Source organism: Ambystoma mexicanum, chromosome 2p (assembly GCF_040938575.1).
Source record: "Ambystoma mexicanum isolate Mex_15411 chromosome 2p, UKY_AmexF1_1, whole genome shotgun sequence".
Taxonomy (NCBI): domain Eukaryota; kingdom Metazoa; phylum Chordata; class Amphibia; order Caudata; family Ambystomatidae; genus Ambystoma; species Ambystoma mexicanum.
This window is the reverse complement of record NC_090923.1, coordinates 525,637,502-525,664,772: the sequence shown is the minus strand read 5'-3', so window position 1 is coordinate 525,664,772 and position 27,271 is coordinate 525,637,502. Positions and strand designations below refer to the sequence as shown.

The 27,271-nt window shown below is 46.6% G+C and overlaps 1 protein-coding gene across 4 annotated transcripts in view; it reads right to left on the bottom strand.

Moving 5' to 3' along the window:
* Positions 1-27,271, bottom strand: part of CNBP (CCHC-type zinc finger nucleic acid binding protein) — a 72,514-nt gene that overhangs the window by 8,817 nt on the left and 36,426 nt on the right. For 2 of the 4 annotated variants that reach the window (XM_069643949.1, XM_069643950.1), the window contains exons 2-3: positions 25,401-25,541; positions 25,184-25,246 (exon numbers count right to left, since the gene is read on the bottom strand). In XM_069643949.1, coding sequence (XP_069500050.1) covers positions 25,184-25,246; positions 25,401-25,524 — 187 coding nt within the window. In that variant the 5' untranslated portion in view covers positions 25,525-25,541. The remainder of the gene's footprint in view (positions 1-25,183; positions 25,247-25,400; positions 25,542-27,271) is intronic. The other 2 variants (XM_069643947.1, XM_069643948.1) reach the window with 1 other exon arrangement.

Here is a 27,271-nt window from a genome sequence, read left to right as displayed (position 1 = left end):
TTTTAGCTTGCATGGACTTGGGCAGGACAAGTCTGTGGATTTAGGCCTTCCTGATGGGTCTTGACTTTCGTGAAGCATCGAGTAGTCTGGTATTCTGGAGCACAGTTACACAGACAGCCAGCCAGCCAGCGGGCGTTTCTTCCAAGCAGATCTCTACCACAGTAACGCTTTCCACTGAGACATCATGCTTTAGAACCTTGACCAGCCAGTTGAATATAGCTCTTTGCTGCAGGCACACTACCTAGGGACTTCGTAAATTATTGCAACACCTCAATGTTTTTGAAGGGAAGAGACCAGAGACATCCAATTGCACATTACAAATACAGATAATTTCACCTCAGCTCACCCCTCTGCAGAAAACAACCAGATGAAAGACTGGCTGTGTCCAGCACATGAAGGGCAGAGACTGAGTGCCGGCACAGCAGAGGTGTAAAAGTTCGATCAGTAAAGTGACCACAGCATTTCTTTAATGATCCTTTTAACAGATAAATATTACTAACCTAAAAAGGCATTTCAGGCACCCAGTCAAAGCAGTACTTCATGTATTTTGTAGAGGAAACTTCATCTTAGAGTGATAATTAAGTATTTGGCTGAAGCGGACTCATTTTTCAGCCAGAATTGAGCCGAATACTCCTCAAAGCAGAATTTCAGTTCACCCCCCAAATTATAAAAGGACGCAGTCCTAGTTTGATTTGGCTTATTCATGGCAGATTTCACTGTCCTTAAAAAACACCGACAGGGCATGTAGGATGGATGGCCAATCATTTGTTGCAGCTGAAGATTATCACAGTTGCTATGCATCTTTGATCCAGATGAAACTGTTGCTGTCGACTGAAATTACCTTCACAGTGATCCCGACACTCCTAGTCTTTGCTCTCCCGCCTACAAAACGGTTGGGATAGCCTTCATTGAAGGATGCACAGGAACAATCTTGTACAAAAGATACTGGCCCTCCAGTGTGGGCCCCCCCAACCCTCCAGAGAGGCGTCTGTCGTCACAGTCTCCTGAAACGCTGGGGTTTGAAAGTCCGTGCCTGTAGTGAGGCGAGCACGGGTGCCCCACCATAGGATTGCCCGACGGAACTCCTCACCGAGATGGATCCTGTCCTCGAAACAGCCCGTCGCCTAAAACCAGTGTGCGTCGAGGAACTCCTGTAGTGGACGCATCCGAAGTCTGCAAAGGGGGTACAAGATAGCTGCATGAGGACATCATCCCGAGAAGGGACTTGATGGACCTCGCCCTGGCCACGTCCGTGGATAACAGGCGCCGCACCTTGCCCAGGATGGTCTTGGTCCTCTCCTCTGAAGGGGAGGCCAATTGCCCCACTGTATCGAGCTTCGCTCCCAGAAACAGTGGTACTTGCGATGGAACCAGGTGAGATTTGGGGTAGTTGATGGCGAACCCCAGCTCCGGGAGCAACCGGACGGTCCTCACCATGTGTTCGACGGCGAGTTCCCTTGTCCTTGCCCGGATTAGCCAGTCGTCCAGGTAGGGGTAGACATGGATCCCCTGCAGGAGCAGCCGGGCCGCCACTGGTGCCAGGCACTTGGTGAAAACCCTGGGTGCCGACTTTAATCCGAACGGTAGGGCTCTGACTTGGTAGTGGCGTCCCTGAACCACGAACCTGAGGAATTTCCTGTGCCTTTTTAGAATGGGGATGTGGAAGTAAGCATCCTCCAGGTTCAACGACGATGCTTGGAGGCGGCCTTGCCGACGACGGCGGGATCCCCCTTGCTTGCCGCGACCTCTGTAGGCCTCCTGGGAAGAGGAGCGGGCCACCTGGCAGTAAGTGGAGGAGCCACCGCTGGATCCTTTGGAGGCACCCCGTCTGCCTCCAGAGCTCCGAAAGGGCCGTCGCTGTTGAAGCACCCCTAGGGCCCGGGCCGTCTCCGAGTCGGTCTTGATGGCCTGTAGAGACTCGTCCACCGCCTTACCAAAGAGGTTGTTGCTGTCGAACGGCATGTCCAACACTCTGGTCTGGACGTCCTGGCGAAAGTCTGTCGCCTTGAGCCATCCTCGTAGTCGGAGGCAAACTCCGTTGGCCAGTTGGCGAAATCCGGTATCGGCAATGTCTGTTGCCACCGTTATGGCGTGATCCGACGCCACCTCGCCTTCCTGCAGAATTTCTAGGGCCTCCGCCCTCTTGTCAGGTAGGAAGTCTAGCAGGGGAACTATCTTGAACCAGAGCTCTCTGTCGTAGCGGGCCACGATCATTGGCAGCCTTAATCGTTGTCGCCGCCGACGAGATGACTCGTCGTCCCATGGAGTCCAACTTCTTGCCCTCGCTGTCTGGCGGGGAAGTGGAAGCCGCCGCACCCGCTGCCTTCTACTTAGACGCTGCCGAGAGTCTTCCTCTTGGCCTCATCATTGGTACAGAAACCCTTCCTTTTTTTTGTTCAGGGCAGAGCTGGAAGTGCTTGGATGCCCTGGTTAGCATGGCGTGGAAAGAGCCAAATTCATCGGCTGGAGAAGCCTGCGGGTGGGGGGGCGCTTCCCCGTCGCCGTATCCTATAGGATCCGGCGAGGGGGATGAGTGGTCCACAGGTCTTGCAGGCACGAAGGGCAGAGCGGGGTGGACTCTCCTCCGCTTGTTCGGAGGGCTTCCCGACGGGCCTGGTTCTGGATCCTCCCTCGGGGTCGTGGTAATCTCGTCCTTATCTCGGTACATAAGGATTGGATTGGCAACAAAATGGCCGCCGAGCTATCCTGGGGCTCGGGTAATGGCTGCGACGGACGGGATGGCTGCTCCACTGGGCCCTCTTCGATCACGTCAGCAGGGACCGCCCCCTGGGATAGAACCTTCTCGAACCTCTCGTTGAGGCCCTTCTTGGTTTCCACCAGCTCCTCCTCAGAGGCTGATTCCGAGTCTGTAATGGCCACCCCCCCTCTTTTTCCGCCGGGGACTTCACGGGGGTCTTAACGATGGGCTGGAAAGAGGATTCCCTCCGCGGTGGCAGGGATACTCCGGGCCCAGAGGCCGTTTCCACTGGCGTAGTCTCAGCCGGCTTCGCCAGGGTCGCAGCGACCACTTTCAATAGAGGCCTTTGCCGGCTGGATCAAAGCCCTCACCACCTTAGGTGCGTCCTGGGCCTTCGCCTTGGGGGAAGGGGGAGGAGAGTCAGCGCCTCGCTCCCCCTTCGAGATTGAGCGGGTCCGCTCCAGCGGCTTACCCGGTTTCTCGGACTTCCACTTCCCCGAACCAGAACCAGAGCGCTGGCTCGTGGTCGAACGTGCCGGGGGAAGTAGCGCCCTACCTGGCAGCCGAAGAGCCCGACCTTTTGACACTCCCGGTGCCTGCGGACTTGCAGTGCTTGGCCTTCTGTTGGGCCCCTGTCGCTGGGGCGCCCTCACAGGACTTACAAGCCCGTTCAGACTTTTTCTTCGCCTTCTCCAGCCAGGCGGCGAGGCGGGAACGACGATCTTGTTATATCCATTCCGAAAGGTTCTTGCAGAATGCACAGTCCTTCTCCACGTGCGTCTTGTTCTCATGACGGCAGTAGAGACATCGCGAGTGCTCGTCCTCCTTGAAAACGTTTTGCAATCCGCATCCAGGGCAGCACCTGAACAGCTTTGATACGGGCGTCGAGCTTCCCTTGTCCTGGGCCATGTCCGTTGAGGTAGGCCGCAGATCTTCCGGAATCCTCCAAGAAGTGTAAACTCGACGAAAACTTCACCCTTGAGGGGCGTAGAAGAATTCCGAAACGGGTTCCCGTTGTCAGAAGTAGAAACGGTGGAGCTTGAAGCTCGATTAAACCGAAAAAAATTAGAAAATCTCCTGAAAAAGCGTAAAAACGCAGCAAAAAACTCGAGAGCTAAAGCACAAGGACTCCCAACACTTGAGCGTGTGGTAAAAATCTGAGGATGGCTGCCAGAGGCGGGGCTTAGGGAGAGGGCAGTCATTGGCTGGGGGCAGTATGACCCAGAGATCAGTGATAGGTTACTACTAAGAAGGACAGATCAGAACTGATTTTTTCTTTACCAAGGATTCCCAGTCTGACGGGGAATTTTCATGAGCATGTGAATCCATGCCAGACCCCATGCTGGAGAACCACATTTTTCTAGGCCACTCATTTCTTTGTTGAGGGTAGCCTTCATGGACTGTGGGTCCAAAAGTTGGTCCCAGTTTGTTTGTAATAACCAGACAGATGTTGTATTCTTGATGTCAAAGTAGTGGCCCCTTCATTTCAAAGCCCCAATTCTTTTACGAAGGGGGGGGGGCTTTGGCGGAGAATGGGACTTTTGAACAATATCTTCAAGGCGGGACAGAAAAAAGTTATGTTGATCGAACCTCCAGATTGTGTAGAGTGCTGCACAAGTCTGCAATATTGTTTAGATTTTCCTCTACGAGGTCTAAGAATAATTGGGCAGTATCCAATATCCAAATGCAGACATTCAAAATAGGTGCACAATAGGTGCAAAATAGTTTTCAGTAACAGCCAGCAGGCAATTTTTCAGACCATTTAGTAAAAAGTTTTAGCAGTGTGCTGTCTGAGGTGAACATTTTTACAAATGGGAGGTTTTCATGTGTGCCAACGCTATTAGAAATACATAATTAACCTTTTACTAACTGCCTTACTAATATATTAACTTCAACCCCTCTAACATTATTAATGCAGTTTTTGTGCACAATTAAATGCATTCCATGGTTTTACATGCACGGTTTAAAATTCACTTTATTTTCCATGAAGAGGTGCACACTCAGTCCCCATGTGAGCATTTCTTTTTTTTGTGGAGAGCAGAAATATGCCACTGGAAGGAAGGAAAACAAACAGTTGCTTTGCAGAGCTGAATTCTTCATTGTTTTAAAAAACGAGGGCTGGTACAGGACACATTTTTATTCTGATGGTAGAGATTGAGGGTGGATGGGCCAAGTCAATAAAGGGCTGACCTAGGGGTGATAGGCAGGAGGAGGTTTCTTAAGGAATAACCAGGGGGAAGAGTTCATGCTGGAACAGAGAGACAGACGGTGCTACATGATAAATGCTGCTAGACTACATGTGGTTGTGAGCGCTAGCTACGAACTTAAACAACTGGGAGCTTCCCACACATGCAAAGGAGTTCTTGGGTCTGCAAAGCAGAGAGGTCGTACAGATAATATCATGACGACGAGAGTTTGACTTCACTGGCCTGGGTGAGTTCGTGCCAAGTGAGGAAAAAGAATGAATGGGAGATGACATAATTTGTTGGCAGTGCAGGAAACTGCATGTTCATATTTCTCGATGTGTAAAAGTGCTGAACACCAAATTCGTTTTTTTTTGTTGCAATGTGCCGGTTTGTTTTCGGTTCTCTTATTTTGTAGGCGATGCTGTGATATGTGTGGTAAGATGCATTTGTTTATAATTGCTATATAATAAAGTGTAAAAAAAAAAACAAAGCCTGTGATTTTGGTGTCATTCATGCGTCTGTGAATCATTTCTATACAGGGGAATCACAAGGGTTTGAGGTTTATACCAGATCGGTAAAGCATTTGCTAACTTACCACTGTAGCTAAAATAGCAAGCAAGGAAAAGTGAATAAATCCCTGCAAGGTAGGAAGGTGTGTGTGTAGGTGTGAGTGATTCCTTCTTTGCATGCTGAAAAGAAGGCCGTGTCAGATGAGACACAGATTACTGGATGTACATAAGCAGTAATACCAGCCACAAACCATAGGTGGCGTTCTGAATAAACTCATTGGGTTCTCTGAAGTGTGATAGGTCTGGGGGTTCTCTACAGGTGACCAAAAGACATTCTAATAGAGAGTAAAGGTTTGTTTTATGGTAGGGTTGTAGTATTAAAAAAAAAAAAAAAACAAGCTCACCACTATACCACAAAAATAAGGTTATTCTGAAAATACCACAAAGATACCACTAAAATTACCACCAACACAAGCTAAAAATATATTATCACCAAAATAGGTTAATACTAAACTCTAAATGGAAGGCCAGTTTACCACCAAAATATTACGGTAAGAAAATACAGCCAAATCCCAAATGTACCCCCAATAAGACAAAACCTCCTACAAAATGGTGTGTTGGGCCTGTGGGAACAGGCCGTAGAGCATCTACTGGGCGTGGCAAGTGTGTTCCACACGTGGATTAAAAGGAACTCATTTTGTGAGAGCAGTGTGACACAAAGTGAATCTCAGAATGTCTCAAATTGATGCCACATTCCCAGAGTTGGCAAAATGATATGCATATGGAACATGGTTATCAAAAAATGCCACTGAGTGGCATGACCGTATCTATTGGGAAGTTCATAAAGACATTTTTGAAGAGGGTAGCATAATTCAGGTCCATCTTCTGAGATTATTAAATGCTGATGTCAAACCTGCAGAGAAAGACTGTTTCATACGGCTATGGGCCAAAACATGGTACATTTTAAATAGGTCTCTGCTAATGCAAGAAAATGATGCCAAATTAGCAGACTAAAAGTCAAATTAGTTGGAGCTAGTGAACAGGAGAAAAAGTTGCAGAACTGGATGTATGTCAAAAGGGCATGCAATCAAAGTGTAAAGAATACGACACTCAATTGTCTCGAAGGAGAAAACAGTTTGAGGATAGTGAGCAAGAATTAAAACACTTGAAAGGATTGGTAGGTCACAATATAAAGAGGGGGCTATTTTAGAGATGCAAGTTTTACAAAAGAGAATCAAGAGAAAGAAGGTGAGCTCCAGACTGTCCCACAAGAGATAACTAAATGTATCAAGGAAGGGACAAGTGGGACAAAGTTTAATGAATGTCAAATGCAGATGAGTGATATGCAAAAAGTGATAATAAAATGGGTGATGAAAATTTGGAACAGCAGATATGCGATTTCAGGTCCCAAGACAAGCAGCAGGGCACCACATTCAATGGGATTGAGGTGAATTCCATTTCTACACGGGGAGCTAGCGCCCCAGTGGCTGTGCCGGTGTCCGGGCTTGGTTGCAGCGCCTTTGGGGTGTTTGACTCACCCATTGGGTGAAGTCCCTTGAATGGATTGTGCACAAAAGTACAAAACTGTATGAAGTGCTCTACTGTCAGGGTAGAAAGGCCCATAAAATGAAAGAAACAAGATTAAAAACTAAAGAACGCTCGGCAACAGTAATGGAGATCAGGTCGGCTAAAATGTCACTCGAGTCTGCTCAAAGGCCAGGCAAAAATAATTTGAGGGGTACTCCACAGAGGCTGCCGCCCTCTGCACTGATGTTTCAGTCACATGATCCTAGTAATAGGAGTTACATTAGCCCAAGGTACTTAGGCGACAGACCCCAGACCGGATATCGACCCGATATGTTAGGCATGAATAACAACCAGAGACAAAATCAAGATGAAAGTAGTAATAGTCCCTACCATGTTAGGCATGAATAACAACCAGAGACAAAATCAAGATGAAAGTAGTAATAGTCTCTACCAGACGTTGGGGACACAAAGCAGATTTGATCCCAACACCATGATATGGTAACCAGGACAGACCACGGTATGTGATCGATTTACTGAAAAAAGGGAACCCGCACCACATGAATCAAGAGTTCAGAAACAATTCAAATAGGAATCACTCTCCTGAGAGATACCAGAATAGATTTAACCAGGGGGGGGGGGAGGGGAGAACATCAGCATAGGCCTCAAAGAGAAGATTCTAGAGAAATGAAAAGATTCCAGTGCCTCGAGACCCAAGTAAAAATATTGGCTGAACAAATAGGAAAACTCTGTACAGTCATCAAATGAAGGGGCAGAAGATCATAGAAGTGACCTGGTGGCTTCTGATAATAAGTGACTAATATTAATGATACCTGCAATGATAAAAGATTCCCCTGATCCGGTTTTGCATAATGGCCCTGAGCTGTTTAACGATTTTAAAAAAAAAATACCTGCAAATGAACATGAGGCAGGAAATGCAATCACATGCGGTTTGGTTAGCGTTGAAATCAAACGTTGGAAATTTGTACAAATGAAAAAAGGAAAACGAGAAGAACATGAAATTCCAAAGGAACAAAGACAGATTTAAGAAAGACAACTCATGCATGGACAAAATAATTGATGAGGGAGTAGATGTGAATGTTAGAACACCCTCCCTAGACAATCAAGATGCTAGTAAAATACAGGCAGGAAGAATAAGTACTAAAAAGGAGGGTACAGATCAGTCACCTGAAGAGTTCTTTGAGCCACAGATTTTTGAAGAAATTAAAAGACTGGTATCATGCCAAATACCCACAAATGCCCAAAATTAGAAAATGACAACTTATCAGGTGATGTTTATACGCATATTCAGTTGGAGAATTGCAATGTGAACTCAGATGATCCCCGGATGGAGGGGCAAACAGCGGCCACAGTCCAAATGACCTCTAAACATGGGGAGATGGGTAAGGCTCAAATGGACAGAAAGGAGGGAAGAATGTCCTTTCATTTACCGATGTGCTTAGCCCTTTGAAAAGTGAATCCTGAAATCAGTAAAAATGTGCACTTGTGTGTAGTAGAGAAAGTTGAAGACTGATATTATGCTCCCATTACTGTGGAAGAGAAGTGCAATACATTTGCAATGATTGACACAGGTGCCCAGGCCACAATTATGTCCAAAGAATTGGTAAAAAGTATCAATGAAGGGAGATCTCCACAAAATCAGATCAAAGTGAGACAGAGTGAAGGCCCAGTACATAACTTTAACGGTTAGGAGGTGCCTATCGAAGGTGTCACTGAAGTTGACAAAACGATAGGAAAGCACAGAATGAAACAGGAAGTATTGATCATATCTATTTATGAAATTCCATTCTTGATGGGAACAGATTGCCTGAAAAGATGGTCTCCTCTCATTGATGGGTAAATAAGGTTTTGTGGTCTTTAACTAAAAAGCCATTAAGTCTAAGAAAATAAAGTCACAAAACAGAACCGTAAATGAATGCCATACTGTTGGCAAATCGAATGATGCAGTGGAGGTGTACCTCCAGAATAGCTGTGTGCCTAGTGTCACCGCTATTTTGATGGACAAAATGCAAAGTGAAAAAGAAAAACAATCTGTGCAGATTTATTTGGATCCTAGGAAGAAATGGCAAACTGAAATAGATGCACACATTGCGCTTCTACTTAAAAGAGAAGTGCAAACAGAACACCATCCCTAAAGCAGACACAGAAAAACATCACCCTCTTCCTGAAATAAATATGGAAGATGAGCAGCTATGGATTAATATTGGTATAAATGGCCATTCTAAAATGATAAAAGCCACTTGAACAGGAAAGGAGTTTTATTAATGAGAGACTACTGCAGAGAATAATGGAAAGGCAGGAGATCCCGAAATTTAAAATTAAACACCAATACATCTCTGATTTGGACAATCCAGATTTTGAAAATCGAATTGCAGGAAGGTGCATGCTAAAGATTAATGTTGGACAAAACACCATCTACCACAATGTGTGGATAGTGAGTGGAACACAAAAGGAACAAGTTACTTACCTGTAACTGTTGTTCTCCAGCATGGGTCTGGCATGGATTCACATGCTCATGAATATTCCCCGTCGTCAGGCTGGGAATCCTCGGTAAAGAAAAAACCAGTATCAGTTTCGTTTCTGATCTGTCTTTCGTAGTAATAACCAATCACTGGTCTCTGCGTCATACTGACCACAGCCAATGACTGCCCTCTACCTAAGCACCGCCTCTGGCAGCCATCTTCAGATTTGGAAGCATGTGAAGTGGCGGTATGACCAAGTGAAGAGCCGCAGAGGGGTAGGCGGGAGGGTTCGCATGTGAATCCATGCCAGACCCATGCTGGAGAACAACAGTTACAGGTAAGTAACTTGTTCCTTCTCCAGCATGGGGTCTGGCATGGATTCACATGCTCATGAATAAAGAATACATAGCAGTACACACATGCACAACCACGGGAGGTGGCAAAGGCTCAACATTAAGCATTACATCAAACTCAACATTAAGCATCTTACCTCCTCACCAGGCTCACCTCAGGCGAACAGGTTGCGCAGCACTGCTTGGCCGACCCTGGACTCCTCCCTGGAATCCCGATCGACGCAGTAGAACTTCGTGAAGGTGTGCGTCGACCTCCACGTAGCAGCCCTGCATATGTCCAGCAGGGGCACACCAGAAAGGAACGCCGTGGTAGCTGCGATCGCTCTGGTGGAATGGGCTCTCGGACGGCCGGGCAGCGGTCGGTTTGCCAACCGATGACAGTACATGATACAGCCGGAGAGCCATCTGGAAATGGAAGCCTTCGAGAGAGCCTTCCCCTGATTGACCGGTCCAAAGTTCACAAAGAGTTGTGACGTCTTCCGAAAACACTTCGTGCGGTCCACGTAGAACTTCAGCGCTCTAGCCACATCCAGCGAGTGCAAAGTCCTCTCAGCCGGCGACGAAGGCGACGGGAAGAACACAGGCAACACCAAGGGTTCGTTGAGATGGAAGTCCGACGGTACCTTGGGCATGAAGGAGGGGTGCGTCCTGAGCACTACCCTCGTGTCGTGAAAAGTCAAGTACGGGGCCTTGCAGGAAAGGGCCTGGATCTCTCCCACCCGTCGTGCGGAGGTGATGCCACAAGAAACGCTGTTTTCCACGACAGAAACTTCAATGGGGCCGAGTGCAGAGGCTCGAACGGAGGTCCCATGAGCTTGGTCAGCACCAGGTTGAGCTCCCACGCCTTCACCGGCGGGAACGATCTGAACAGTCCCTTCATGAACTCTTTCACCAGACGATGAGACCACAAGGACGTCCGGCCCGTGGTTCTGGTGTATCGGGAGATCGCAGCAAGATGAATCTTGATGGACGCGTGTGCCAGTCCAGCTTTGGCCAGCGTCAGCAGGTACGGCAGAACTTGGGGAGCCGTAATCCGTAGAGGGTTAATCTTCTGTGCGTGGCACCAGACAGAGAACCTCTTCCATTTGTGTCCGTAGCATTTAAGAGTCGAGGACGCCCTGGCCTTTGCAAGAACCTCTCTGCAGTCGGCCGGTATGTCGTATCCTCCAAACTCTAGCGCTGCAGGAGCCAGGCCTGCAAGTTCAGCGATTTCGGGTCGTGGTGGAGGATGGCGCCTCCTTCCCTGGAGAGCAGATCCGCGTCCACCGGCAGCTTGATTGGCGGGGACGCTGACAAGTCCAGAAGGTCCGGGAACCATATCTGCCTCGGCCACGCAGGTGCGACGAGGATCATCCTGCACCGTGACCTCTTGAGCTGGTTGACAAGCCGGATTAGCAGTGGCAAAGGAGGGAACGCGTAGAGGAACAGGCCCTCCCAGGGGAACGAGAAAGCATCGCCCATGCTCCTCGCCTGGGGGAACCTGCTGGCGAACCTCCGGCACTTGGAGTTTGTCGCCGTCGCGAACAGGTCGATCTGGGGTGTGCCCCACCGTCGGAAGAGGCGATCCACCAGATCCTGCCGTAGTTCCCACTCGTGGCACGAGCGCAGCTCCCTGCTGAGTGAGTCGGCGATGGTGTTTTTTACCCCTGCCAGATGAAACGGCACCAGAAACATCCCTTGGGCGACTGCCCAATGCCACAGGTCCTGCGCCTCCTTGGACAGTGCTGGGGACCTGGTTCCGCCCTGTTTTCTGATGTAAAACATGGTGGTGGTGTTGTCGGTGAAGATCCTCACCACCTTGCCCTTGAGGGACGGAAGGAAGGACCCGAGGGCCCAAAACACTGCACGGAGCTCCAGGACGTTGATATGTAAGGATTTCTCCGTCGGGAGCCAAAGGCCCCTTGCGTGCAGATTTTCGGTGTGCGCTCCCCACCCTTCCAGGGAGGCATCCGTGGTCACTGTCTCCTGGTGGGCTGGGGTCTGGAAGGCCATGCCCGCCGTCAGATGCGCGCGGGTGCCCCACCACCGGATCGCTCGTCGGAAACTCTCGTCGAGTGTGATCCTTTCCTCGAAGTTGCCCGTCGTTTGGATCCAGCGCGCGTCCAGGAACTCCTGCAACGGGCGCATCCGGAGCCTGCACATGGGAATGAGGTAGATGCAGGAAGACATCATTCCGGGGAGGGACTTGATGGACCTCACCTTGGCCGCGTCGGCCACCAACATCCGCTGTACCTTGCCCAGGATGGTCCTGGTCCTCTCCTCCGACGGGGAGGCCAGAAGGGACACTGTGTTGAGCCTCGCTCCCAGAAACAGAGTGTCTTGCGCGGGTACCAGGGGGGATTTGGCGTAGTTCACGGAGAATCCCAGGTCCGTGAGAAGTTGGACGGTCCTTGCCGTGTGGACCACGGCGAGCTCCCTGGTCTTGGCTCGGATGAGCCAGTCGTCCAGGTAGGGATAGACGTGGATCCCTTCGCGGCGCAGCTGAGCCGCCACCGGTGCGAGGCACTTGGTGAACACCCTGGGTGCCGACCGTAGACCGAAGGGGAGGGCTTTGAACTGGTAATGCCGCCCTTGGACCACAAACCTGAGGAATTTTCGGTGCCCCTTCAAGATGGGAATATGGAAGTAGGCATCCTCCAAATCCAACGACGACAGGAAGTCTCCTTCCTCCAGCTGACCCAGGACGTGCTGGAGGGTGACCATCCGGAACTTTTGCGCCTTGATGAACTTGTTCAGACGTCGCAGGTCCAGGATGGGGCGCCATCCCCCCGTCTTCTTCTTCACGAGGAAGTATCTCGAGTAGACTCCGGAGCCCCGCAGCCTCTTTGGGACGAGTTCGATGGCGCCCTTCTTGAGCATCCCTTTCACCTCCAAGAGGAGTTGAGGGACGTGAAGTTCTTTCCTGGCCACGGGGGGGACGCGCGGACACTTTCCTTGAAACTCGAGCGCGTGCCCCCGGGCCAAGGCGTCCAGCACCCAACGGTCGGTGGAGATGGACTCCCACACGCTGACGAAGCTCGCCAGCCGGCCTCCCACCGGGGTGCTTCGGTGGGGGCCCGACCCCCCGGCCGGTTCAATCCTGCTTCGACGAGGCTTTAGCGCCTTGTCCTTGGCGACGACGGCGGGGTCCGCCAGGCTTGCCTCGTCCTCTGTAGGCCTCCTGAGATGACGAGCGGGCTGCTTGACGGTAGGAGGAGAAACCGCCGCCGGAACCTTTGGAGGCGCCCTTGCCTCCGCTGCTCCGAAAGGGCGTCCGTCGTCGTTGCAGAACTCCAAGGGCCCGGGCCGTCTCGGTGTCCGCTTTAATAGCCTGAAGGGAATCGTCCACCGTTTTCCCAAACAGGTTGTTCCCGTCGAAGGGCATGTCCAGGACTCTGGTCTGAACGTCTTGACGGAAGTCCGTAGCCTTGAGCCACCGGTAATGGCGTGGTCCGAAGCCACCTCACCTTCCTGCAGGATCTCCAGGGCCTCCGCCCTCTTGTCGTCCGGCAAGAAGTCCAGCAGGGGAGCCAGTTTGTACCAGAGCTCCCTGTCGTATCGGGCCACGATAGCCAAGGCGTTGGCAGCTTTAATCGTCGTCGCTGCAGACGAGATGACTCTGCGTCCCATAGCGTCCAATTGCTTTCCCTCGCCGTCCGGTGGGGAAGTCGAAGTGGAGGCCGCGCACCCCCCCCCCCGCTTTCTTCCTGGCCGCCGCGGAGACGACGGAGTCCGGGGTAGGCTGCGCCCGGAGGCACAGGGGGGCCGTGTCCGGGACCCGGTACTTTTTCTCGTACCGGTCTCTTCTAGCTGGCGTCGTGGACGGGTTCTTGAGGAGGGTGAGGCCCTCATCCCAAATGTCGTCCAATAGAGGCACCGCGAGGACCGTCTTCCTCTTGGCCTCGCGCCGCTGATAAAGGAAACCTTTCCTTCTTCTTCTCCTCAGGGCAGAGTTGGAAAAGCTCGGATGCCCTGGCAATCATTGAGTGGAACGATCCAATCTCGTCGGGCGGAGAAGCCCTGGTGGGAGGCGACGACGGTAAATCCTCGTCGTATACCTCGTCGTCCGTACCCGTCGCTGCCGTGTCAGTCCCCGTATCATCCCCTCGGGTGGACGGGGAGGAGGGCTGGGAGGGGCGCGACGGCTGAAAAGGAGTTGGAGGGTGGATCCTTCTTTTCTTGGTAGGGGGAACACCAGAAGGTCCCGGTTCTGGGTCCCCCGACGGGAGAAGTTCCGTCGGCAACGGTAGTCTCGTCCTTATCTCAGAGCATAAGGACTGTATAGCCAACAAAATGGCCGCCGAGTTGTCTCGCGGCGCTGACAGAGGGGAATCCGACGGGCGATCAGGGGCCCCGTCGGTACCCTCGACGATGTCGTTGTCACCTGCGTCGGGATCCATCCCGACGGGCCGGTCTTCTTCCACGCCGAAGCCGTGGCTTAAGACCTCGACCAGCTCCTCCTCCGAGGTTGGGGCCGAATCTACGACGACGCCCTGCCCCCCACTTTTTCTTCCCCACGGGGGATTTCACGGGGGTCCTATCGATGGGCACAAAAGAGGACTCCCTCCGAGGTGGCAGGGAGACTCTGAGCCCCGAGGTCGCCACCACTGGTGTAGCCTCCACAGGCTGAGCCAGGGCCGCCGCGACAGTTTCGATAGAGGGCTTGGCCGGATGGATTAAGGCCTTCACCACCTTAGGTGTGCTCACCGCCTTATCCTTGAGGGGGGGGGGGGACATTGCCTCGCTCCCCCTCCGCCTTCGAGCTCGACCGGGGCCTCTCCAGGAGCTTCGCCGGGTGCTCGTCCTTCCTCTTACCCGACCCAGAGCGTTGGCTCGTGGTTGATGGTGCCGGGGAGGGTGCGCCCTGCCTGGCGCCCGTAGAGCCCGACCGTTCGGCGCTCCCGGTGCCAGCGGACTCGCGGTGCTTGGCCTTATGTTGGACCCCCGTCGCCGGGGCGTCCTCAAAGGTCTTAGAAGACCGCTCGGATTTCTTCCTCTTCTCGCCGGACGGGCTCTTCCCTTCTAGCCAGTTGGCGAGACGTTGATGGCGGTCCTTCATGGTCCGCTCCGACATGTTGCCGCAAAACGCACAGTCCTTCTCCACGTGCGTCTTGTCCTCATGTAGGCAGTAAAGACAAAAAGAGTGTTCGTCCTCCTTGAAGACGTTCTGCAGCTGGCATCCAGGGCAGACCCTGAACAGCTTTCCGGGCGTCGAGCCTCCCTTCTCCTGGGCCATAGCCGGGCCTGAGAAACTTCTGGAGTCCTCCAAAAGCGTAGCTCGATGAAATCTTCACCCTTGAGGGGCGCAGACGAATCCGAAACGGGTCCCCGTTGATCGGATGGAAAGTCGGTGGAGCTTGAGGCTCTTTTGACCGAAAAAAACAAAGTTTTTGAGAAAAAACGTGAAAAAATAGCACTAACGCTCGAGAGCAAAAGCACGAGGATCCCAACACATGAACGTGCGGTAAAAATCTGAAGATGGCTGCCAGAGGCGGTGCTTAGGTAGAGGGCAGTCATTGGCTGTGGTCAGTATGACGCAGAGACCAGTGATTGGTTATTACTACGAAAGACAGATCAGAAACGAAACGGATACTGGTTTTTTCTTTACCGAGGATTCCCAGCCTGACGACGGGGAATATTCATGAGCATGTGAATCCATGCCAGACCCCATGCTGGAGAATGATTTTTATCTGGGCAACGATATCATGCACAGATGTGCACGGTATTAGATTTCCTTACCAAGAAAATATGGGCCCGGCTAGGAGGGCCTGCGCCCGAATTTGAAGACAAAAGACAGGGTTATCATTATGCACAATTGGTGCCATATGCAATTGAACTACACATGAAGAAGGATATTACTATTCCTGCATTCACCAAGCAGGTTGCTATAACACTAAAGAGCAAGAATGGACAGCAAATGAAGGATTCTGATGCATTTATGTGCTTGAATGAATCCATGAAACAGCAAGGGCTGGATTATGAATATACCGCATTGGTAGATATTGGGGAGGGGTCCGTCAAAATCATGGTGGATAGAGGATTTCAAGATGTTCATTTAGAAGAGAATTCCATGCTAGGAATGGCCATACAAAAAAAATAAATAAAAAGAAAATCACATTCTACTGTAGATTTCAACAATATGGTGATGGGAAATATCCCCGACATATGTGGATGCACAGGGTGTGTTGCCAGAGTACCTGGATTCTCAACCCAAAGGGATGTTCAAAATTCAATCTGTGTATCCTTATGATTCCGATGAGACAGTGTGCTGTCGCCAGGAGAACTGTAGATTTGATTTAAATGAAAATGAAACAGGAAATCAGCACATTGAAATGGAGGATGATATGCCAAAATATTTAAAAGTGCCAGCTTTGCAGAGAGATACAGCCACACAGCTGGAAGAAAGCACAGATTTCCAGGAATTTTCAAAAATGATAGGAGCAGATTCTGTTAGCAGATGCCTGTGATAGCGAAGAGGATAAGAATGAATTGAGAAAAATTATTTATGGAATTTAAGGACCTTTTTGCCAAAGACGCATATGATTGCGGCCTAACTGATTTACATGTTGCCACATTACCAGAGGGATGTGGTAGAAATCCAGTGTTTGTGCGCCAATATCGATTGCCACTAGCATGCTTAAGTTTCATTGGCAGAGAATTAAAAACTTGGGAGTATAGGGGAATTATCAGACCCATTCATAGTACCTCTAACAGTCCCATTTTGGGGGTATTAAAGCCAAATGGTCAATGGTGTCTGTGTGCAAACCTGAGGGAATTAAATAAAGAGTGCCAGTGTCTAGAAGGCCTTGCTCAGGTGCATGGGTCAAAGGTATTTACCACATTAGATCTTACATCTGGGTACTGGTGTCTGCCATTGGAAACATTCAGAATTTATTTTCATTTGCATTTGATAAAATGCAATACGCTTGGTCCAGAACACCATTTGGGTAGGTCAATAGTAGGAGTGAATTTGGCATATTTTTGAGAAAAGCTATGCAAGATGCAGCGGAAAGAGGGACCATAGTATGTAGTTGTCCTGATAAATAAATGAAAACTTAACAAGTCATTTAATGAAATTGGACATGTACTTGACCAATTGCAAAAGGCGGGTGCCAAAGTAGCTGTACAGAAAGCCCAATGGTGCAAGAAAAAGGTGAATTTCCTAGGCCATGAAGTAACTGAACAAGGGTTGAATCCACAAAAGAAAAAGGCCATACAGAAGTTGAAAGATCCTAGAAACATTAAATGTTTAAAACGTTTATTAGGAATGACGGGATATAACAGGAAATGTATTGAAAATTATGTGGAAATCACTCAACCATTGACTAAACTATTGAAGCTAAATATGCCCTGGAAATGGGAAAAGGAGCAATTTGAGGCAGTTGCTAAATTGAAAAGGAACCAAGCTTAGCCTATCCCATAAAGAACAAAGATTTCTTTAAATAAATAGGCTTCACTGAGCAGTGTATGCCAACAGTGTTCTCAAAAACATGATTTGAACCATAAAACTATTGCTTATGCGAGTAAAGCATTTTCTCAAGTTGAGACTAAATTCAGTGAATATGAAAAGGCTCTTCTGACCACTGTATGAGCATTGCAACATTTTCATCCCATTGTTCAAGGGGAGATGGTAATCATTGAGACAATCACCATTGCAGTTTTTAGAGAAAAAAGGATTAGATCAGGCAATCTAGCACAGTCCAGAATTACCTCATGGACATAGGCATTGCAGGGCTTTCCTGTGGAAGTGAGATATGGCCAGAATAAAAGAGCCAAATTGCTCAAGGGTTGGCAGATCTACACGACTGTGCAGCTGAATGTGTATAAGATGAGGTAGAGGTGGAGTCCAGTTTGCAGGAATTTGATCAATCACCATACAAAGTGTTTGATGAAAATACATGCAAAGGAATTGCCAATTGTTTAGGTCGATGGATGTGCTTTTCATATCGAATGACAGCAATAAACAGTTGGTGTCCGGGATAGGAAATGTCTGGTTGAGATGGGAGGACATTCCTAGTATAGGAATGAGAATTGGGGCTAGGAGTAGCCAGGTAGCAGAGTTAGCAGCCATTTACAAAGCAATTAATACTGCAGTTGATAATTCAGTGAATTTATCACTGTGACTGATTCGGATTATGCAAGAAATGGCTTTGCAGAATATTTGCCTGGCTGGAAAGCAAGAGGCATGCTCACATAGAACAAAAAGCCCCTCAAACAAGGGAAAATGATTCAAGCTATAAACAAACTAGTGTCAGAGAATGATTTAACAGTATACTGGAGGAAAGTTTGTGGACATTTGAAAGCACCAGGAGAGGATAAGGAGGGAAATGATAGAGCAGATCAATTGGCCAAGATTGGGGCTGTTATGGGAGAATTGTTGCCTATTCAACACTATCGGTGAAATACAAATAGATGCAGTTACACGGTCTAAAGCTTCAAAAGAAGTTGAACAACCCGTAGTGCAATGTGTTATGATACACCAGATCAGGATCTGATTAAGGCACAAAAAGATGACCGTGTATTGGGGGTTTATTATAATCATTTGATACACCCCGAACAAAATCCTTTAACTGAAAATGATTGTAGCGGAAAAGTGGAGGGTGTTATTAAAGAACAAAAAATGAATTAAACTACAGGATGGTCTGATGATCAGGGAATCTATAACAGGACAGATACAGTGGGTGGTACCTCTTTCATTCAGAGGGATAATGTTACACCATGCGCATGATGCGATAACTGCAGGACACAGAGGTTCACAAAAAACTTTAGAGATACTGAAAGATTATGCTTACTGGCCGCACATGTCGCAAGATGTGGAATTATATACCAGGGGGTGCCTGGTATGTGCACAATTTAAACCTGCTTCACCAATGCATTGAGCTACATTGATTTAGCGGTTTAACTCTTGCATGGTCGGATTTAGAAATCGACTATGTAGGGTCTCTGTAAAGAGATAGAGTAGGGGAAACCGTTATCTTTTGACGGTGATATGTTTAATGTCGAAATGGGTAGACTGTAGTCCTGCACCAGATTGTAGTGCGCAAACAGCAGCTACATTGCTGGTAAATCACATATTTTCAAGATTGGGTTACCACGAAGAATAGAGTCGGACAGAAGACGTCATTTCACAAGCACCTTAATGAACAAGGTGTGGCAGATATTGGGGGTAAAAAGGAAGTTGCACATCGCATATCGGACTGCCTCTTCTGGGAATGTTGAACGTTGCAATAGATCTGTAGCGGAAATACTAAAAGAAGTTTGTAGCAGAGGCAGGTTCTAGTTGTGATTTGCGATTACCTTAGTATTGATGGCCATCAGGTCGACTCCTGCTAAAGCAACCGGTATCAGCCCTCATGAGGTGTTGACAGGAAGGAAAATGGTATTGCCCAACATTATACAGGACACATGAGCAAATACTTGTGAGTGCATCTACAGTTCACGAGTATATGGAAGAACTGAGAAAGCATTTACAACATGCATTTGCATTTGTGCAGTGAAATTTGGAAAGAGCTGCTGATAAAGTCCTACTATGATAAAAAGACATCTGTGAAAGAGTATAAAATAGGTGATCGGGTATATACGCTTCATTTCGGGAAAGGTAAACATAAAAACTCATAATTTCTTGCGGCATGGCAAGGTCCCTATGAAATAATAGATAAAGTGTCCCCGGTAGTGTATAAAATATTAAAGAGAGGGTGAAATGGTGACAGTGCTTAATTTGGTTAACGTGGACAAACTGTTCTGTCATCCAAAGCATGAAATCAGGAGACTTCACCAGGTAGAGACAGGTTAAGTGTACCGATTACATGGAAAAGGAAGATGCAGTTGGCCATTTCATAATGCATGTAACCTAATGACAAGGTGGTATATGTCTCACGCCATGAGAAACCAGATTATATTGTTTAGGGTGGAGATAAATGCAAATGAAAGCGCCACATTTGGAAAAAAGTATGGTAATGTGCATTGATGGAAGGTGCTTAATCAAGTTAACTTACTATGGTACAGTGTGGTAAAGTATTCTGCATGAAAATTGTTGTGATGTATAATAATGAGAGATGTAAATATTTGATACTTGTTGTTTTTCTCCAACATGTGCTTAATTGCAGGTATTCAAAAGTAAAGGATCATAATGTTTTGGGCCACATTTTTGTTTTTGCCACGTAGTAGAAAGAGTAAACTTTGTATTGTGCCATGCACTTAATCTATTCCTTTTCTATTTGATTTAGATAAATTTAACCATCATCTTGGCCTGAGGGGTTGGAAGTCGCAAGGACGCGAGGGATCATGGATTCCTGGAGTCCACAGGAGGACGTCCCAGGAAAGCCCCGGATGGGGGCGAAGACAAAGTCTGCAAGAAGCAAGACAACGACAATAACGTTGGCAACGTGGACAATTAGCATGCAGATCATGGTGGGTCTTAAAGCCACGGGAGCATATATCATTGAGCCCGGACCAGCATCTGGTATTGCAGTGGAGGAAGCGCCTGGGTTTATTATGGGTAACAGGTGTTTGATATATCAGAATGTATATGTCCCCATAAGCCCTGACAATTTGAGAGATTAAAAAAACTAGGTTTATGGCTGATCAGACCAGAGATTGGCTAGAATTGAGAAAAGAGGACGCTAAGCAGGCAATAAGAGACATTGTAATGCAATTAGAAAAAACCTTTGTGAATTCAGCGGATATAAAGAAAAGGAAGGGAAAGAGGGGCAGTACTGCTTGTGGTCTCTCTGGTGAGGTCGATTATTGGAACTGTAATAGGCACTACAATGTCTATAGCTAATCCAATTTCAGTAGGACATGGAGTGCCAAAGCACAGCAATGGACTCATGATCCGGACATGATCCTAAGGGTTTTGGATGAGCAAGCAAAATACGTCAATGAGACTGATATTATGTTAAATGAGCAGGCTGAAATTCTGCAAAACAGTACAAATGTTATAATTAAACATGACCGGGTGTTAGGTGATATTAGGAATATAGTAAATCCTCTTGATAGGTTAACAAAATATATGAGAGCGGTTCAAACTGCAATTTCCCAATGAATTCAAGGACATATACCGTTGTACTTGGTTTCGCAGGAAATGGTTAAATTAATCAAGAGAAATAGAAACAATGCAAGTTAAAATTTGCGTTTGAAATGGGCAGTGAAATGCCCCTATATGTGAATTTAGAAAGAATGAAAATTGTATTTGTTTTATGTGTCCCATATATAGCTCCATTTACCAAATCAAGTGGGTGCATAATGTGGGATTTTGGCAATATGGGGAAATACATAAAAAATCTAAACTCCAGAGGTGGTGGCATTTCAGTCATGGGAACCTGACGTTTACTTGATCCCAAATCTGGACACATGTAAAGTTTAAATAACAAAATTACATGTGTCCAGGTAAACCATTTTTTTCCCGATGCTGCAGATGCCATCTGTGGTTTGAAACCTGACCCAGGTGCATCAGGGGCTGTGAAGTGGTTATTAGCAATTTGGGTAGTGAGGAATTATCACAAGCCAAGTTGGTTAAAAATAGGTGGTTGGTCAGCACCTCTGAAGAATTATACAATTATTCATTTGAATCATGCGACATTTGTTGTCAAGCAGTTGAAATATAATGTATTTTACATACAGGTACTGAACGATACAATTGTCTCGGTTGGGGGTTTAACCTTGTTCAACGTTGAGAATGGTATCTGGGAAAGTCAAGTGGAAAACATTGAGTTTTTCCAAAGGGACTTGTTCCTGATTGGCCCAGATGTAGAATTTGTGTTGAGTCATAAGGAAAAGCACACCATAAGATGAATCTGAGGAAAAATAACACCACCGTTAGTTGTCTGGGTGTAATGGAGGTAGATATGTTTAACTGGGGAACCTGGGTAGAACGCACTATGGTGTGTTTAGTAGTGTTGGTGATGGGCGAATGGCTGATTGAGGATGTTGATTATACTACTAGCAACAAGATGAGGATGTTGATTATACTACTAGCAACAATGGGGAATGAGAGATATCCCAATGCGCATGCAATTTAAAGTGTGGTGTGTGTTTCTTCCAAATAGACGTGTTGGTTATAATTGTCAGAAAAAGGAGGGTATATGTAAGAATAATTGGGTAGTATCAATATCTAAATGTAGCCATTTCAAAATAGTTTTCAGTAACAGCCAGCATGCAATTTATAAGAACATTTAGTAAAATGTTTTAGTACAGTGTACTGTCATTTTAAAATGAAGGTGCACATTTTTACAAATTGGATGTTTTCATGTGTGTGAACTGCATTAGAAATACATAATTAACCTTATACTAACTGCCTTACTAATATATTAACTTCAACCCATCTAACGTTATTAATGCAGTTTTTGTGCACAATGAAATGCATTCTGTTTTTGCAAGCATGGTTTAAAATTCACTTTATTTTCCATGAAGAGATGCACTCAGTCCATGTGAGCGTTTTTTTTCTTTTCTTTTTCGGAGAGCTTAAATATGCCACTGGAAGGAAGGAAAACAGAAAACGTTGCTTTGCCGAGCTGAAATCTTCATTGTTTTGAAAAACGAGGGCTGGTATAGGACACATTTTTATTCTGATTGGTAGAGATTGAGGGTGGCTGGGCCATGTCAATAGAGTGCTGACCTAGTGGTGATAGGCAGGAGGAGTTTTCTTAAAGAATAGCCAGGGGGAAGAGTTCAGATCATGCTGGGACAGAGAGACAGACGGTGCTACATAATAAATGCTGCTGGACTCCATGTGGGTGCGAGCGCTACAGCTGGGAGCTCCCCACACATGCAAAGGAGTTCTTGGCACTGCGTCTTCAAAGCGGCAAGGTTGTACAGATAAAATCCTGACAAGAGTTTCACACTTCACTGGCCTGGGCGAGTTAGTGCCAAGTGAGGAAAAAGAATGAAGGGAGAGGGCATAATTTGTTGGCAGTGCAGGAAGTTAGAAAAAAATACTTCATGTTCATATTTCTCTATGTTTAAAAGTGCTGAACACCAAATTAGGTTGTTTGTTTTTGCAATGTGCCCGTTTGATTTCTGTTCTCTTTTATATTTTGTAGGCGATGCTGTGATATCATGTGGTAAGATATATTTCTGTTTATAATTGCTATACAGAGTGTAAAGAAACAAAGGCTGTGATTTTGGTGGCATTCATGTGTCCGTGAATCATTTATACACAAGGGAATCACAAGGGTTTGATGTTTATACCAGAGCGGTAAAGCATTTGCTAATTTACCACTATAGCTAAAATAGCAAGGAAAAGTGAATAAATACCTGCAAGGTAGGGAGGTGTGTGTAGGTGTGAGCGATTCTTTGTATGCTGAAAAGAAGGCAGTGTCAGATGAGACACAGATTACTGGATGTACATAAGCCAGTAATACCAGCCACAAACAAGAGGTGGCGTTCTGAATAAACTCATTGGGTTCTGATGGTCTGGAGGTTCTCTACAGGCGACCAAAAGACATTGTAATAGAGAGGAAAGGTTTTATGGTGGGGTTGTAGTATAAAAAGCCATGCTCACCACTATACCACAAAAATAAGGTAATTCTAAAAATACCACAAAGATACCACTAAAATTACCACCACCACAAGCTAATAATATATTATCACCAAAATAGGCTAATACTAAATTATCTCTAAATGTAAGGCCAGTTTACCACCAAAATATCACTAAGAAAATACAGCCAAATCCCAAATGTACCCCAATAAGACAAAACTTCCTACAGAGGGCGCCTGATCAATCACCTAGGTAGGGGTGAATGTGGATCTTTAGGGGCATAGGATTACAGCCAATTCCAAAAGTACTTCCATGATCATCCTGGAGGCCGAATTCAAACCAAATTGAAGGCCCCGGTGCTCCAAGTGTTGACCATCCAGAGTGAACCCGGGTTACTGTGTTGATGAAAATATTGTGCCAGAGTTATATAAAACTTCTCTAGGCCTGTGCGAGCCATATACATACCAAGCTTGATTTAAAAAGGGGCCGAGGGCGAAGAATGGAAGATTGCCTTCAGAAAGAAATTCGTTATTACAAATATCTTTGGGCTTTGTAATGCCTCTGCCGTCTTCCAGTGCTTTCTGAATGACCTCTTCGAGAATAACGTGGATGTTTATTTGGATTATATTCTCATCTACTTTTCTTATGACAACAACGTCCACCATGTTCAAGAAGTACTGAAGCGATTAAGGACTCATCGGTTATACGCCAAAGTATCAAAGTGCAAGTTCCATGTGAACAGAGTCACATACTTGGGCTACATCCTCACTCCGTGGGGACTGAAAATGGATCCTAGAAAGCTCTCCGCAATATTAGACTGCCCTAGTCCTAAATGCGCTAAACTCCAAAGATTCATTGGTTTTTCTAACTTTTACAGGCATTTCATTACCAACTATTCCGAAATTCTACTACCCTTGACCAAACTGGGGGTGACCTACAAATGAAATCCAGAAACACATCATGCTTTCAGATTCAGAAAACCAAGTTCACAACAGCACCGGTTTTAAAAATCACCTGATCCCGACCATCCGAATAAACTGGAGGCTGTCATTCCCAACCATCCTTTATTGATACAAAAGTATCCTTCCACGCATTTATCGCATCCAATAGCGTACTATTCTCGCACTTTCACAGCTGCCGAAAAGAATTAAAGCATTTTCGAGCAGGCACTCCTTGCAATCAAAGACTCCTTCCACACCATCATGGTTCATACAGATCAGAGAAACGTAGGATTCCTGAAAACGGCCGGAGCAATGAATCGAAGACAGAATCGATTAATTCGCCCCCCCCCCGTTTTACCTTCAAGCCTGCTAACCTTCATACGAAAGCAGATGCATCATCCGGAAAATATGAAGAAGAGGAGGAGGGACTCCCTTTTGTACACGCAGAACTGATCATTGCTGCCATCGACCCCAACCTCTTCACATACACATCTTAAGACAAACCTTTACCTCTATGAAACAAACCTTCCTAAACAGCTACACCCCTAAACCCCCCCCAACAGAGACCACCTCATGTAAACATTCACTTTTCCTTCAACCATCTCAGAATTTGCCACGATTTCTGATAGCTGATCTATTGTGACTGGATCACTGAGGCCAACGCAACCACAAACGGCAGCCTGCTTCCTTTAATCTTCTCTACACCAGTTTGAACCAACCCCCACCCCCCACCCCCTACTTATTTCATCAGTACCCTCTTTCCCAAACGTCTTCCCCTTTTCCCATCCTCTGCAGACACTGGTCAGAATGCCCCACACCAGGCAGACTAGCTATCCGCCCACACCCACTGGTGATTTGCTATGGTGTAAAAGAGAACATACCATGAATGCAAAGTGGAAGATAGTACTACAATTTAAATAAATAGTTGTTAAACAGCTGGTTTAAAACTTGGAATTATGCATTACGTTTGGACTGCACCCAAATCACTAGCGCCCCACTTCAGCAATAAATGAGAAAATTAAACTCTACTTACCATCTTCCTGAAGTTCACAATCTTTGGCAAGATGGCCAGACTCTCCGCAACGGTAACATATGTCTAGAAGGGAAAACAAACGAACAGTGAATTTTACAATGGGGAACAAGCGGGAAAAAAAAAAAAAAATCAAGGAAACAAGGGAAAAAAAAAACAAAAACAAACTTTCTAAATACAGCTTCAAATGTTAATGCATAGCAGTACGTTTGCCATTTACCTCTGGAGGACGTAAAACCACCTCTACCCCGGCCTCGCCCTCCTCGTCCCCGACCACCTCCAGTAGGGCACTCACGCGCCCAATGGCCAGAACGTCCGCACTTGAAGCATTCGTTGCTGCTCATGGTGTTAGTTAGAAAATCTATAAAAAAAATATTAAGAGGTTAATAAAGAAGAATGTGCCAAAGCACATAATTACTCTACAAAAGATCGATAATTCCTACATATATACCAAACTAATCTTCCAACAAACTGCACTGATTAACCAAAGAGAACTAAAAAAAAAAAAAAAAAAAAAAAAAAAAAAACACAAAGAGCTTGAATAATTCGGTTCAATAATGTCCCAAGTAGAAACGTAAGCACCTCAGCATGCCCCACAAGGAGGGTAGTTTTGTGGTCATTCCATCTTTATTCAAGTTATTACTTTGTTAGATATAAGGGACACCGAATGGATAAGGGGCACTCACCTCCCAACTCTGGAACTCCCTGCCACTGAACATTAAGTCATCCAAATCCTACCTATCGTTCAGGAAACTTGCCATTGGGTGGCCGACTAAAAGTCCACCTCTAAGCTAGACTTACTGTACGAACTGCACATGTCTCATTTTTGTTATGACTACTCCCTATTACCTCCACTTTCTGTATATTTTTGCATACAACTGTTGTCTAGTATCACCGACAATCACAATGTACGGTGCCATGCAACCTGTACTATACCATTACCGCCACTGACTGTACTTTTTGTATATAACTGTTGTCTAGTATCATTGCCTACTACCATGTACTGTGCCTTATAATTTGTACTAAGCGCCCTTTTACTCCTGGGTCCGGAGCGCTATAGAAATAAAATAAATAAACAAACTCACTCAGCTTTCCAGGGGGTCAAACTGTTCAGAGTCTTTGTTTGGGAGGGAGGGTTGTGCATTTATCACTTGCCAGTGAAACCCTCCAAAACACAAATAACTACATCATATCAATAGTGGGAGTTCCAATTGCCGAAAAATAAGTCATCAAGCAAGTAATATTCATAAAAACGAATTGCACAACAAAGTCATTTTTAGACAAGGATTGGAATATCAATTATTTCCAGGAAAACTGGGTCAGTGTGTGGCATAGGCGGACTTAAATGCCACTGTAATTCCACAAGATGAAAGGCTCAGCTTAGCAAAAGACCTTTAAAAAATAAAAAAACAAAAAAAAAATGTTTGAGGCATTGTGCCACTTCGGTCAACATTACTGTCTCAAAGCATGGGTGGACAGCTCAGAAGTGCTTGCCTCTCAGATGAGGGTCATATAGCCCTTTACAATTTAGACTTCGCCCATCACCCTTTCAATGCCGATAAATTGGAGTACCTCAATTGGCCAACGTCTCAAGGGTTTAAGGATTCCAAAACACCAAGTGAGATCATCCCATTGCTTCCCATGACAGATACAGAAAGACTACCGATCTAGCTCACCTGAATACCGAAAGCAGAACTACCGATGTAGCTCATCTGAATACCGAAAGCAGATCCGCAAGTAGAATAAATTCCACCATGGCTTCTTGTAAAACTTTGCGTCTTTGATGGGTAGCATCGAGGCAGTTTAAGTAGGATCGAGCCTTACTCTTGGGCAAGACAGACCTCACAAATGCATTTAAAAAAGGAGGCTTCACCCGAGGTACTATAGCTTTTAGATAATTGTGAAAAAAAAAACATAGGTTCTGGCTTCAAAATGTCCACTCTCCACTAGCAATTGGTGAGTGATCATGGTCTGCACGACTAAAGTGATTTGCTGGGTTTATGGAGATCTGAGGAACATGCGACTTAATGCCTGGATAGTAGTAGCTTGCAACTTGTCACTACCCAAAACCCCCAAACTCCCTTCCCAGGA